Source organism: Hirundo rustica, chromosome 7, assembly GCF_015227805.2.
Source record: "Hirundo rustica isolate bHirRus1 chromosome 7, bHirRus1.pri.v3, whole genome shotgun sequence".
NCBI classification, from domain to species: domain Eukaryota; kingdom Metazoa; phylum Chordata; class Aves; order Passeriformes; family Hirundinidae; genus Hirundo; species Hirundo rustica.
Genome location: NC_053456.1, coordinates 22,773,240 through 22,788,535, shown reverse-complemented (window position 1 = coordinate 22,788,535; position 15,296 = coordinate 22,773,240). Strand labels below are relative to the sequence as shown.

The following is a 15,296-nucleotide window of genomic DNA, read 5'->3' as shown; positions in this document are numbered from 1 at the left end:
ACTGTTGAAAACAATAGGGTCAAGCTTACAGCAAATAAATGTGATAGTTATAAAACAGGTACTTAAAATATCAATTATTTGCTTTCTTTAGTTCTACCAACAATTGACTTCACTGGAATACCTCAGAAGACAATCCACGTACCTGCTGGCAAGCCCATTGAATTAGCCATTCCAATTGAAGGACGACCACCTCCAACTGCATCTTGGTTCTTTGCTGGTTCTAAACTAAAAGAATCAGAACGCATCAAAATGAGACTGCTGCCAAAGTTGGCCAAATTAACTGTGCGTGAGACCACCATACTGATACTGGGGAGTATACACTTGAATTGAAGAACACAACTGGAACAGTAACTGATACATTAAAGGTTATAATCCTTGGTAAGAATTCATCAAAATAATTGTCCATGACCTTTCTCCATTTCAACTTTTACGTGAGAAATATGATTCCTTTTTTGCACCTGTTTGTAAGTTTCTTTTTTTTTTTCTTTTTTTTCTTTTTTTTCCCCACTAGACAAGCCTGGACCACCTGTTGGACCTATCAGAATTGATGAAATTGATGCAAATTATGTAACCATCTCCTGGGAGCCTCCTGAGCTGGATGGTGGAGCTGCCCTTAGTGGGTATGTGGTAGAGCAGCGTGATGCTCACCGTCCTGGATGGCTGCCAGTTTCAGAGTCAGTAACAAGGACAACATTTAAGTTCACCAGACTTGTTGAAGGTGCAGAATATGTGTTCCGTGTGGCTGCTACAAACCGCTTTGGAATTGGATCTTATCTGCAGTCTGAAATTATAGAATGCAAGAGCAGAATCCGTAAGTCGGAAATTTTTGTTCATTCCCTACCTTTAAAATTAAAAATGTATATTTAAATGTACTTATATATCTATACATATACTAGAACTTCCTAGATGTTGCTACTTCTTTTTTCCAGATAAAGTTGTACATTATGATGCGCAGTAATCTTGTTATTTTCCAAAGGAAAAATGCCATCCATAAATCTGGATAGGTATTAGAGATGTAGCATACAGAACGTAGATGGTAAACTTGGAATTTCTGCTTTAGTCTTGAAAAACTGCTTTACCCCATTTCAAAACCAGAAGTTTTTCACTGACTTGATTTATAAATTACTCAGATGTCTACTAATAAAAGAGTTTGAAAACATTGATATTACATTGTTATTCACAATATGTCACATAATACTAGTGTGTAAAGTCATCTGATGCTTTCTTCACTAATTCCATGTCATGGTTTTACAGGTATTCCTGGTCCTCCTGGCACTCCAGAAGTGTTCGATATCTCTCGAGATGGCATGACATTGACTTGGTATCCTCCAGAAGATGATGGTGACTCACAGATTACTGGTTATATTGTGGAACGCAAAGAAGTTAGAGCAGATAGATGGATCCGTGCAAATAAAGTTCCAGTCACCATGACTCGTTACCGTTCCACTGGGTTGGTTGAAGGATTAGAGTATGAACACCGGGTCACAGCAATCAATGCCAGAGGCACTGGGAAACCCAGCCGTCCTTCCAAGTCTGCTGTTGCCAGAGATCCAATTGGTAAGTAATTTCCTACAAAGATTAAACACATTATGGTAGAAGGGAATGACATTATGGTATAATTAATTCTAATTTGGAAATTTTTCTAGGTGTATTAACAAATGAGATTCTGACTGGAGATAATTAAGAAAATATTAGTGAAAATCTTTCATTCAAAGTTTTCCTTTTAAAATTTACTGTCGACTTATTACAGATCATAAGTTGCAAGTTAGCATCTATTTAATCTTTCAAATATTCATAAAAACAAATCCCACCTGCCTGTCTGATTTTCTCTTCCAGCTCCTCCAGGTAAACCTCAGAATCCAAGAGTCACTGATACTACAAGAACATCTGTCTCCCTGGCTTGGAGTCCACCAGAAGATGAAGGTGGTTCTAAAGTTACTGGCTACTTAATTGAAATGCAGAAAGTTGATCAATTTGAATGGACCAAATGCAATACTACGCCGACCAAGATTCGGGAATACACCTTGACACATCTTCCCCAGGGTGCAGAGTACAGATTCCGAGTGCTAGCCTGTAATGCTGGTGGGCCAGGAGAACCTGCTGAAGTGCCAGGAACAGTCAAAATAACAGAAATGCTTGGTAAGACATTTCAAGTCTTAGCTCTTGTTGAAAGAGGTCCTAAAAAATATTTTGCTTAAAGCAGGTATTATACCATCTGTAGGACATAGCATGACATGTTGTTTTTGTTTACAGAATATCCTGATTATGAACTTGATGAAAAATACCAAGAAGGTCTCATGGTGAGACAAGGAGGAGTAATCAGGCTTACAATACCCATTAAGGGTAAGCCCATCCCAGTATGCAAATGGACAAAAGAAGGACAGGACATCAGCAAGAGGGCCATGATTGCAACTTCTGAGACTCACACAGAACTTGTGATTAAAGATGCAGAAAGAGAAGATTCAGGCACCTATGATTTGGTACTTGAAAACAAGTGTGGCAAGAAAGCCGTGTACATTAAAGTCAGAGTGATTGGCATTCCAAATCCACCAGAAGGACCACTTGAGTATGATGATATACAAGCTCGTTCTGTCAGAGTAAGCTGGAGACCTCCTACAGATGATGGCGGAGCAGATATCCTGGGTTATATTGTTGAGAGAAGAGAAGTACCAAAGAGTGCCTGGTACACTGTTGACTCTCGAGTGAAAGGGACATCACTAGTGGTGAAAGGACTCAAAGAAAACGTGGAATATCACTTCCGTGTTTCTGCTGAAAACCATTTTGGTATTAGCAAATCTCTCAAATCTGAAGAACCAGCAGTACCAAAGACACCTCTAAGTAAGTTTTCTTTTAGATTAAAAAAAAAAAAAAAAAATAACTACTGCATTATGATCTAAAAGTACAACAATATATGCAGAAATTTTAAAGCTATGCCACTGTTATTTCTAATTTTTTTATTACTATAATTATTAACAGATCCACCAGAGCCTCCAAACAACCCGCCTGAAGTGCTTGATGTTACAAAGAGTTCTGTCAACTTGTCCTGGTCCAGACCTAAAGATGATGGTGGTTCTCGTGTAACTGGCTACTATATTGAACGTAAAGAGACATCTACAGAAAAATGGGTCCGGCATAATAAGACACAGATTACCACTACAATGTACACAGTCACAGGACTTGTTCCAGATGCTGAATATCAATTCCGTGTCATTGCTCAAAATGACATCGGGGAAAGTGAAGCAAGTCCTGCTTCTGAACCAGTTGTATGCAAGGATCCATTCGGTAAGACAATATCCACATTAACAGATCTTTTGAAGAGCAGCTTAATGACATTTAGAGAAAAATTGATTTTCTGTATTTATTTCAATTTTCAGACAAACCAAGCCAACCTGGAGAAATTGAGATCACTTCTATATTTAAGGACAGCATTACATTAGAATGGGAACGACCTGAAAGTGACGGTGGCAAAGAGATCCTTGGCTATTGGGTTGAATATCGCCAGTCTGGAGAAAGCACCTGGAAAAAATGCAATAAGGAACGCATCAAGGACAGGCAGTTTACAGTAGGAGGTTTACTTGAGGCCACAGAATATGAGTTCCGTGTTTTTGCAGAAAATCAGACTGGCCTCAGCAGACCTCGAAGGACTGCTATGGCAGTGAAAACTAAATTAACATGTAAGCAAAAATACATTGTCACATTTGCTGTGATATTGTTGTAATTTGCTGTGTCATAAACCATGGTGCTGCATTTAACATGCTGCCTATTTGTTTTACATTGTATTTGCTAGCATGACTGTCCCAAAGGACAGTCTTTCAAGTATAAGTGGATTGAGTATAAATGAAAATTAATTTCCAGTAATATAATAATAGAGGAGAATTTCATAGTAATCATCATATTTTTTTTCTTATTTTCTTTGTTGCAGCCGGAGAAGCACCTGCCATAAAGAAAGAAATGCAGGATGTTACAACTAAACTGGGAGAGGCAGCTCAGCTGACATGCCAGATTGTTGGGAGACCTTTGCCTGATATTAAATGGTACCGTTTCGGCAAAGAGCTGGTACAAAGCAGAAAATACAAAATGTCGTCTGATGGACGCAATCATACACTGACAGTAATGACAGATGAACAGGAGGATGAAGGTCTCTACACTTGTATGGCTACCAATGATGTTGGAGAAATTGAAACTAGTGGCAAGCTATTATTGCAGGCTCCTCCTCAGTTCCACCCCGGCTTCCCATTGAAAGAGAAATACTACGCAGGTGCAGGTGGCACCCTCCGCCTTCACGTTGTGTATATTGGCCGGCCAGTACCAGCAATAACTTGGTTCCATGGCAACAAACCTTTGAGAGGATCAGAAACAGTTACTATTGAGAACACAGAACAGTATACTCATCTTGCTATTAAGAATGTCCAGCACAAGACTCATGCTGGGAAGTACAAAGTACAACTCAGTAACACATTTGGAACAGTTGACACTGTACTTAAAGTGGAAATACAAGGTAATTAATTTTCTTTTCAGTATTTTTGTGAAATATTTTCTCAAATATTGACTGGAAAAAGAAGTAAAAATTTTGCACTTTTTCTTGTACAGATAAACCAGAAAAACCAGTAGGGCCAATTGTCCTAGAGTCTATACTGAAGAATTCTGTGGTGATAAGCTGGAAACCACCAGAGGATGATGGAGGTGTTATGATCACCAATTACATCATAGAGAAACGTGAAGCCAAGGAAGGAGCAGAATGGCAACTTGTATCTTCAAGTATTTCAGGCACAACCTGTAGAATTGTTAACCTAACTGAAAATGCAGGCTATTATTTCCGTGTTTCTGCTCAGAATATATATGGCATTAGTGACGCATTGGAGGTCTCATCAGTAGTTTTTATAAAGCCTCCGTTTGGTAAGTAGAGCCCAAAATATCCATGTTTTGTGCCCATGTTTTTGTTTAACTCCAGCCAGCAGCCCAGCCCAACCCAGCCCACGCAGCTGTTTGCTCATTGCCCCACCAGTGGGATCAGGGAGAGAATCAGAAAGGTAAAAGCTGGAAAAATCTTGGGTTGAGATAAGGACAGTTTCATTAAAAAAGCGCAAAAGCTGTGTGCACCCGCAAAACAACAAGGAATTCATTCCCTGCTTTCTCATGGGCGGACAGGTGTTCAGCCATCTCCAGGAGAGCAGGGCCCCCATCACATCTAACAGTGGCTTGGGAAGACAAATGCCATCACTTCAAATGTTCCACCCATTTTATATACTGAGCATGGTGTCCTAAGGTCTGGAATATCCCTTTGGTCATTTGGGCTCACCTGTCCTGGCTGTGTCTCCTCCCACCCTCCCATGCACCCCCAACTTCCTCGCCAGTGTGGCAGTACAAAAAGAAGTGGCCTTGGCTCTGTGTAAGCTCCACTCAGCAATAAAAACATCTCTATGTTATCAACCCTGTGTTCAGCACAAATCCAAAACACAGCCCCCTAGTAGCCACTGGGAGGATAGTTAACTCTACCCAAACCAAAACCAGCATACCCTGTAATTAATTAGTAAGGCAAACTCACTTCAGTTTTTGAACTTTGTTATTCTTTACAGATAAACCAGGACAACCTGGCCAGCCAGTAGCAAGTGCTGTCACAAAGGATTCTTGTGTTGTCTCATGGAAGCCACCTGCAAGTGATGGTGGTGCAAAGATTAGAACCTACTATCTTGAGAAGCGTGAGAAAAAACAAAACAAGTGGATTTCTGTAACAACAGATGAAATTCGTGAAACAGTCTACTCTGTGAAAGATCTTATTGAAGGTCTTGAATATGAGTTCCGTGTAAAATGTGAAAATCTTGGCGGTGAAAGTGAATGGAGTGAGGTATCCCAGCCAGTCATTCCAAAATCTGATGTACCAATTAAAGCTCCACATTTCAAGGAAGAACTAAGGAATCTGAATGTGAAATTTCAAGCTAATGCCACATTTGTCTGCAAAGTCACTGGTCATCCTAAGCCAATTGTGAAGTGGTACAGACAGGGCAAAGAAATCATGCCAGATGGGGAAAAGATCAAGATACAGGAATTCAAGGGTGGATATTACCAGCTGGTCATCACAAACGTAACAGATGATGATGCCACGGTATATCAAGTTAGAGCTACCAACCAAGGAGGATCCGTGTCTGGCACTGCCTCTCTGGATGTTGAAGGTGAATGAAGGGTCTTGATAATCAAGACAATTTGTTTTAATTTTGAATATTTAGACTATTGATGCTCTTCCTGTGTGCTTTTGGTTATGTGTTTTTTCTTCCTCTTTCTATTCCAGTTCCTGCAAAGATTCATTTGCCCAAAAACTTGGAAGGCATGGGAGCTGTTCATGCCCTCCGAGGGGAAGTGGTGAGCATCAAGATTCCATTCAGTGGCAAGCCACCCCCTGTGATCACATGGCAGAAGGGACAAGATCTCATCGATACTAATGGACACTACCAAGTCATTGTTACACGATCATTCACATCTCTTGTTTTCCCAAATGGTGTTGACAGAAAAGATGCAGGATTTTACATTGTTTGTGCCAAAAACAGATTTGGAATCGATCAAAAAACTGTTGAATTAGATGTGGCTGATGTGCCTGATCCACCAAGAGGTCTGAAGGTAACTGATGTTTCACGGGATTCAGTCAACTTAACCTGGAGTGAACCAGCCACTGATGGTGGAAGCAGGATCATAAACTATATTATTGAGAAACGCGCTACAACAGCAGAGCGATGGATTCGTGTTGCGCAAGCTCGTGATACACGATACACAGTGGTGAACCTATTTGGCAAGACCACCTACCAGTTCCGTGTAATTGCAGAGAATAAGTTTGGCCAAAGTCAGCCTTCTGAACCTACTGATCCAATTGTTACAAAGGAAGATAAGACCAGAGTAATGAACTATGATGAAGAAGTTGATGAAACAAGAGAAATTACAGCAGCTAAAGCAGCTCACTATTCTACAAAGGAACTCTATGACAAATATATGATTGCAGAAGAGCTTGGACGTGGGCAGTTTGGCATTGCACACCGCTGTGTTGAGGCAGTTTCAAAAAAGACTTACCTGGCCAAATTTGTCAAAGTAAAGGGTGCTGACCAAGTTTTGGTAAAGAAAGAAATTTCCATCCTAAACATTGCTAGGCACCAAAATATCCTGTATCTTCATGAATCATTTGAGAGCCTAGAAGAATTGGTCATGATCTTTGAATTCATTTCTGGGGTTGACATCTTTGAAAGAATCGGCACAGCTTCATTTGAACTTAATGAAAGGGAAATAGTAAGTTACGTACGCCAGGTCTGTGATGCACTAGAATTTTTACATCGTCATAGCATTGGACATTTTGATATTAGACCAGACAATATTATTTACTTTACAAGAAGAAGCTCTGTAATTAAAATTGTTGAATTTGGTCAAGCCAGACAGTTAAGGCCTGGAGACAGCTTTAGACTCCAGTTCACTTCTCCTGAATATTATGCGCCTGAAGTACATCACCATGACTTGGTCAGCACAGCTACGGACATGTGGTCAGTTGGTGCTCTAACATACATACTGCTCAGTGGCCTTAACCCTTTCATTGCTGAAACAAACCAACAAGTTATTGAAAATATTCTGAATGCTGAATACAGCTTTGAGGATGAAGCATTCAAAGACATAAGCATTGAAGCCATGGACTTCATTGATCGCCTACTAGTAAAGGAAAGAAAATCTCGGATGACAGCTGCTGAAGCACTTAATCACGTGTGGCTAAAACAGCAGACGGAAAAGACCAGCACTAAAACCATTAAAACCTTGAGGCACAGGCGTTACTATCAAACTCTAGTAAAGAAGGAGTGGAACACAGTTGTGTCAGTAGCCCGCATTTCCTGTGGAGGCGCAATTAGATCCCAGAAAGGCATAACAGTGGCTAAAGTTAAAGTTGCCCCAATAGACATTGGGCCTATTGCTGGGCAAATAAAGCATAATGTTGCAGAAGAAGGAGGCCATGCCAAATATGTATGTACAATTGAAAACTATGATGAGTCCACACAAGTCACATGGTACTTTGGTATGAGGCAGTTAGAAAACAATGAGAAATATGAAATCAAATATGAAGATGGTGTGGCAACCATGTATGTCAAAGATGTTTCTAAATCAGATGATGGAACTTACCGATGCAAGGTAGTAAATGATTATGGTGAGGACAGCTCTTATGCAGAACTTTTTGTTAAAGGTGTGAGAGAAATTTCTGAGCACTACAGATGCAGAACTGTTAGGAAAGTGAAACGACGGGTTGATACTATGAGACTATTAGAGCATCCCCCAGAATTTACTCTGCCTTTGTATAACCGCACTGCATATGTTGGAGAAAATGTCAGGTTTGGAGTAACCATAACAGTTCACCCAGAACCTCGCTTAACATGGTACAAATCAGGCCAGAAAATCAAACCTGGGGATGATGATAAGAAGTATACTTTTGAATCAGATAAGGGTCTTTACCAACTTGTCATCAATAATGTCACTGAAGAGGATGATGCTGAATACAGTATTGTGGCACGCAATAAATATGGTGAAGACAGCTGCAAAGCTAAGCTGACTGTGATTCCGCATCCGCCTCCAGCAGATGCCACACTCAGGCCAATGTTTAAAAGATTGCTGGCAAATGCTGAATGTCAAGAAGGCCAAAATGTCAGTTTTGAGATCAGGGTATCTGGTGTGCCAAAACCAACTTTGACATGGGAGAAAGACGGTCAACCTCTATCCTTTGGTCCCAACTTTGATATAATTCATGAAGGTTTAGATTATTATGCTTTGCATATCAGAGATACTTTACCAGAAGACAGTGGCTACTACAGAGTTACTGCTACAAACAGTGCTGGATCTACAAGCTGTCAGGCTTATCTAAAAGTTGAACGCTTGAAATATGTCAAGCGTGAGTACAAGACAGAAGAAGAGCGGGAGAAGCATGTACAAAGGCAAATTGACAAGACATTACGAATGGCAGAAATCCTTTCTGGGGCTGAAGCTGTTCCACTGACACAAACTGCACAAGAAGCTCTCAGAGAAGCTGCTATCCTATATAAACCAGCCGTTAGCTCAAAGACTGTTAAGGGTGAATATGAAATTCAGAAAGAAGAAAAGAAGGAGAAGGAGGAAAGGAGACTTCGTATGCCATATGAGATCCCAGAGCCTCGCAAACATGTGCGTGCTGCTATTGAGGAAGATCAGCATATTAAACACTTTGTGCCTCTGTCTGACATGAAGTGGTACAAGAGGCTGCGAGACCAGTATGAAATGCCAGGAAAACTTGAGAGGACTGTTCAGAAACGCCAGAAACGCATACGTCTTTCCAGGTGGGAGCAATTTTATGTGATGCCACTGCCACGCATTTCTGATCAGTACAAGCCTAAATGGCGCATACCAAAGCTGACACAAGACGATCTTGAAATTGTGAGACCAGCACGCCGGCGTTCCCCATCTCCAGAGTATGAATATCACTATAGACCAAGAAGGCGATCACTTGGCGACTTGTCTGATGAGGAATTGCTCATGCCAATAGATGACTACTTAGCCATGAAGAGAACTGAAGAGGAAAGACTGCGCCTTGAAGAAGAGCTGGAGTTAGGCTTTTCTGCTTCCCCACCAAGTAGAAGCCCTCCACGCTTTGAACTGTCTGCCCTTCGATACTCTACTGCAGGAGCACAGGTCAGTTCCGAGGAAGAAAGAAAAAGAGAGCTGAGGTATTCAAGCTATCACATTCCAACTAAAGCTGAGACCAGTGCAAGCTATGCAGAACTTCGTCAACGTCATGACAGGGCTGCCTACAGACCACCTAAACAAAAGCAAAGGATAATGGATGAGAGGGAGGATGAAGAATTGCTCCGGCCTGTTGGCACTGATCAGCGACTCTCTGAATACCGGAGTGAGCTCAAATATATGGCAGAGGAAGAAAAGAGTAGACTCAGGAGAAGGAGGGAAAGAGAAATAACTGAGATCACATCAGAAGAAGAAGAAGAAATAGAAATGGTGCAATATGCTCACAGGGAATTTTCACCTCCCTCTAGATTACTAAGGAGAAGAAGATCCCTTTCTCCAACTTACATTGAGTTGATGCGTCCTGTATCAGAATTAATTCGACCTCGGTCACGGCCTCCTGAAGAAAGTGAGAGAAGATCCCCAACACCAGAGAGAACTCGACCACGCTCACCTAGCCCAGTCTCTAGTGAAAGATCTCTCTCCCGGTTTGAGAGGATGGCAAGATTTGATATATTTTCTAGATACGAGTCCATGAAATCTGCTCTGAAAACTCAAAAAACGATGGAAAGGAAATACGAAGTTCTGACTCAGCAGCCTTTCACCCTTGACCATGCTCCTCGCATTACCCTGAGAATGCGCTCACACCGGGTACCGTGTGGCCATAATACCAGGTTCATTCTAAATGTCCAATCAAAACCAACCGCCGAAGTGAAGTGGTACCACAATGGTATTGAGCTCCAAGAGAGCAGTAAAATACACTTCACCAATACGAGTGGTGTATTAACTCTGGAGATTCTCGACTGCCACATTGATGACAGTGGAACATACCGAGCTGTATGCACAAACTACAAAGGGGAATGCTCTGATTATGCAACACTAGATGTTACTGGAGGAGATTACACTACATACTCTTCCCAGAGGAGAGATGAAGAAGTACCAAGGTCAATTTTACCTGACTTGACAAAAACAGAGGCATATGCAATCTCCTCATTTAAGAAAGCATCTGCAACAGAAGCAAGTTCCTCAGTAAGAGAGGTCAAATCAGAAGTGTCAGCCACAAGAGAATCACTTTTATCCTATGAACACTACGCTGCTTCTGAAGAAAAAGTCACTGCAGCTGAAAAAAAATCATTGGAAGAAAGGACTTCACACAAAGCATTTAAAAGCACTCTGCCAGCAACAATCCTTACAAAGCCACGGTCAATCACAGTTTCTGAAGGGGAGACTGCAAGATTTTCCTGTGATGTTGATGGTGAACCAGCACCAACAATAACATGGCTCCGTGCTGGTCAACCTATGGTTTCTTCAAGGCGCTTCCAAGTAACACGAACACAGTACAAGTCTACCTTTGAAATTTCTTCCGTCCAGATATCAGATGAAGGAAGTTACACTGTTGTGGTAGAAAACTCTGAAGGAAGACAGGAAGCCCATTTTACTTTGACCATTCAAAGAACAAAAATCCCTGAAAAAACAATTATATCACCTCCAAGGATAAAATCTCCTGAGCCTCGTGTGAAGTCACCAGAGCCAGTTAAGTCTCCTAAACGAGTGAAATCTCCTGAACCCATCAGCAGTCCCCCAAAAGCTAAGTCACCACCTGGAGACAAAACGGTACCAACGGAGAAAGTACAATTACCAACTGCTTCTCCACCAAAGATAAAACAGCATCTGAAAGCCGAAACTCTTGGAGATAAGGTGAAGTTATCCTGTGCAGTTGAAAGCAATGTTTTAAGTGTCAGAGAAGTGGCTTGGTATAAGGATGGTAAAAAACTGAAGGAGGACCATCATTTCAAGTTTCATTATGCAGCAGATGGCACTTATGAGCTCAAAATCCATGAACTCACGGAATCTGATAAAGGAGAATACACCTGTGAAATTATCGGGGAAGGAGGTGTTTCAAAAACTAAATTCCAGTTTACTGGCCAAGTATTTAAAAATATCCATTCCCAGGTAAGAGATGTGTCTGAATCTCATAAAACAGTTCAGAAAGAAGATGAATTACTTATGGTTTCTACCCAGAAGAAATCAGTAGTGGCAACTGAAGAGAAATCTGAAGTTCAAGAAGTCATTAAAAAGTCAGTTGTTACCGAAGATGTCAAACAATTGAAAGCAGAAATTACAGCTTCTTCAACTAAAATGACAATGTCTGAAGGGCAGAAAGTAACATTGAAAGCCAACATTCCAGGTGCCTCTGAAGTGAAATGGGTGCTGAATGGAATGGAGCTGAGAAATTCAGACGATTACAGATACGGTGTTTCTGGAAGTGATCACACGCTAACTATCAAAAAGGCCAGTAGTAAGGATGAAGGTATACTCACCTGTGAGGGTAAAACTGATGAAGGCATTATTAAATGCCAGTATGTCGTGACCCTTTCTAAAGAGCGCTCCAGTGAACCAGCATTCATCATGCAGCCTAAGTCTCAAAATGTCAATGAAGGACAAGACGTGTTGTTCACCTGTGAAGTTTCTGGGGAGCCTTCTCCTGAAGTAGAGTGGTTAAAGAATAATCAACCTGTAAGTAACCATTTAATATGTTTACTTAAAAATTTAGAATTTATTAATAAAATTGATCATAATGAAACGATTTTTGTTCCCCTCCTTAGATTGCAGTTTCATCGCACCTCAGAGTATCTCGCTCTAAAAATATATATTCTCTTGAGATTCGAAATGCAGCAGTGAGTGACACTGGAAAATACACAGTCAAGGCAAAAAATTACCATGGGCAGTGTTCTGCTACAGCATCTTTGACTGTACTCCGTAAGTTCGTTCTTCGAATCTTGTGTTCAGAATAATCACAACTTTGTGCTATGGTGTGTCTACTAAAATGACTTATGATAAAATCCACTGGTAATGTTGACTTCAGTATTTTAAAAAGTTCATCTTTCTTTTTTATGTTACATATACAGCCCTAAAACAGCATTAGAAATCTTTTTAACACCCACAGAATAGCTCTATTACATCAACAGGTGCATGTTAAGAGAAAGCAATGAGCATTTGTTCTAGGATGAGTATGTTAAGACCTTGGTGCTAGTAATTATTCTTTCCTCATTTACTAACAAAATCTGCTACCATGAAACAAAGTCATTCCACAGTTAAAAATTTTTATGGCAACTTAATTAAACTGGATTTACTATTTTATTGACTATACCATATCCCAGTTCCTAGCATCAAGGTGTGGCTGTGATTTGCTTGCATGACTTTGTTTGGGTTTAAAGCAAAGCTGCAGTGACTGAGTTTTCCTGTTGCCGTTTATAGCTACAGAACAATGCAGCAAAATACAGATTCTGTGTTTTTAAGAACTTGAAAATGTTTCACAGCTTCTACAAATATGAATTGAACACACACAATTTCTGAGTGTCTAATTCTAGTAATGGTTCTAATAAGAAACACTGTGTGATGACCTGCTTTTTTCTTAAGTATGTATGTTTTTCGTTGAAGCTCATACATACTGTAAGATTCATTGCCTGTTTTTTAATTTCTAAATTACTGCTTGTGATTTGGATATCTTGAATCAAATGGTTGTAAACAAGTGTATACTCCACTGCAGTTTTCCATTGAAAGCAAAGTATGCCATCTTCATTTCTGTACAATTAACCATATAGAACTGCATGACTTTGTTCGTTAATGTGATGTTGTTGCTTTTTCCTTCTATGTTTGCAATGCTCCTCAGCTCTAGTTGAAGAACCTCCGAAAGAGGTAGTATTGAAGACCAGTGGCGACGCAAGCATGCACGAAAGTTTTTCTTCTCAGTCCTTTCAAATGGCTTCTTCTAAACAAGAGGCTTCATTCAGCAGTTTCAGCAGTAGCAGCATGACTGAAATGAAATTTGAAAGCATGTCTGCCAAAAGCATGTCCTCCATGAAAGAATCCTTTATAGAGATGAGCTCCAGCAGTATTATGGGGAAATCTAGCATGGCTCAACTGGAGAGTTCAACTAGTAAAATGCTTAAATCAGGTCTGAGAGGTGAGCATTACAATTATCGGTGGAGTTAGTGCTTCAGCTATCCTGAAGTAGTCCTCAGGGTAAAGCTGCTGCATGGCTTAGTGAAAACAGACTAACTTGGTATTTCTTCTCCTGTTTTATAAAGGAGTACCACCCAAAATTGAAGCTCTCCCATCTGATATCAGCATTGAGGAAGGAAAAGTTCTCACACTATCCTGTGCCTTTTCGGGTGAACCTGCCCCTGAAATAACATGGTACTGCAGAGGGAGAAAAATTACGAGTCAGGACCAGCAAGGCAGATTCCACATTGAAACCAGTGAAGATCTAACCACCCTGATCATTATGGATGTCCAGAAGAACGACGGTGGACTTTATACTCTGAATTTAGGGAATGAATTTGGTACCGATTCTGCCACTGTGAATATAAATATCCGATCACCTTAGAATGCTTAATCTGTATTATTTACACTTGTATTTTTACAAGTGATTCATATATGGACTGAAATATCTGATATGTAAATATAAAAGAAAAATATTTTTTTACCTACCTGAACGAGACAAAGTCCAGATCTATACATTATGACTTATAGTCATTATTGACCTAAGAATTTAAAACACTTTTTTCACTGACATGTACATACTGTATATAGCCGAAGTTAACGGTTATGAAGTTTTGTACCGTTTATTTTATGACATTTTGAAACGTAACTTTTGGAACTAACAGTTGGCAGGGGAAAGTTTCCTAGCAAACGACTACCCTGCTCAACATTTAACTAATTTTTGCGCCTCAACTGATTGTTGATGTCTAAGAATGCCTCAACAGGTAGAGAAGCTCCCTGTTGAAGATTACCGACACCTGAGACATGATACTGTGCACAGTATTTCATACGTGCACAAATATTTATGTTGAATCAGAAATGTAAGGCATTGGTGATGTTTGCAATTACCCTCCTGTAAGCATTACTTTAATGTTTTACATTGGATCTGATTATGTCATAATTTTCATACCTGACTGACAATTTCTGAACAAAGTGCAAGCGGCCAGCACTTTGTTCACCCACTGTGTACTGTTTCTGACATATTGACTGCCTGAATAGCTTTTAAAAAAGCAACATCACCTGGCCATCCCCTTAATAAACAAAGCTGTTTAGGTATTCAAGTGCAGCAGCAGTACCCCATCTCGGAGGTTCTTAGGGTGCAGTGATTGAGTTTGTGTGGTAGTATTAGACACCCAGTAGTCACTCCCAGGCAACTAAGCAATGAACCACAGTTTGAAAACAAACTGTTGCTACAACATCAAATACCAGCCTGCACTTCAACTTGCTTTAGTTCTCCTAATGTAGTAATAGAGCTTGGTAGTAGCTGTTGAACCTCCTTGAGATAGAATTTTCATTTGAAATAAAGCATGCTTTCTGCACCATAAAGTCTGTGACTCCTTCTTTATTTATTATGCTGTTTTTACAGTTCCTTTACTACACTACAGAAGAAGTTGCTGAAACAAAAGATGAGGTAGAAATGCGGTTCTCCAATGTAAACCAGGTAGTTAACTGTTGGCAATCCAGCCATCTATCAGAAACAAGCCTGTCTACCAGCCAGCCTTGGAAAAAATCACTTCAAAAATTTTTTT

At 40.3% G+C, this 15,296-nt stretch overlaps 1 protein-coding gene across 1 annotated transcript in view; it reads left to right on the top strand.

Annotated features, from left to right (window-relative positions):
- TTN (titin) overlaps positions 1-15,093 on the top strand; it is a 242,806-nt gene extending 227,713 nt beyond the window's left edge. Inside the window, 15 exon segments of the mRNA XM_040069199.1 lie at positions 92-298; positions 301-378; positions 512-811; positions 1,255-1,557; positions 1,837-2,139; positions 2,254-2,838; positions 2,977-3,282; positions 3,375-3,674; positions 3,923-4,498; positions 4,591-4,896; positions 5,577-6,170; positions 6,287-12,240; positions 12,330-12,483; positions 13,397-13,690; positions 13,815-15,093. Coding sequence (XP_039925133.1) covers positions 92-298; positions 301-378; positions 512-811; positions 1,255-1,557; positions 1,837-2,139; positions 2,254-2,838; positions 2,977-3,282; positions 3,375-3,674; positions 3,923-4,498; positions 4,591-4,896; positions 5,577-6,170; positions 6,287-12,240; positions 12,330-12,483; positions 13,397-13,690; positions 13,815-14,113 — 10,559 coding nt within the window. The 3' untranslated portion in view covers positions 14,114-15,093.
- Positions 15,094-15,296: the final 203 nt, after the last annotated feature.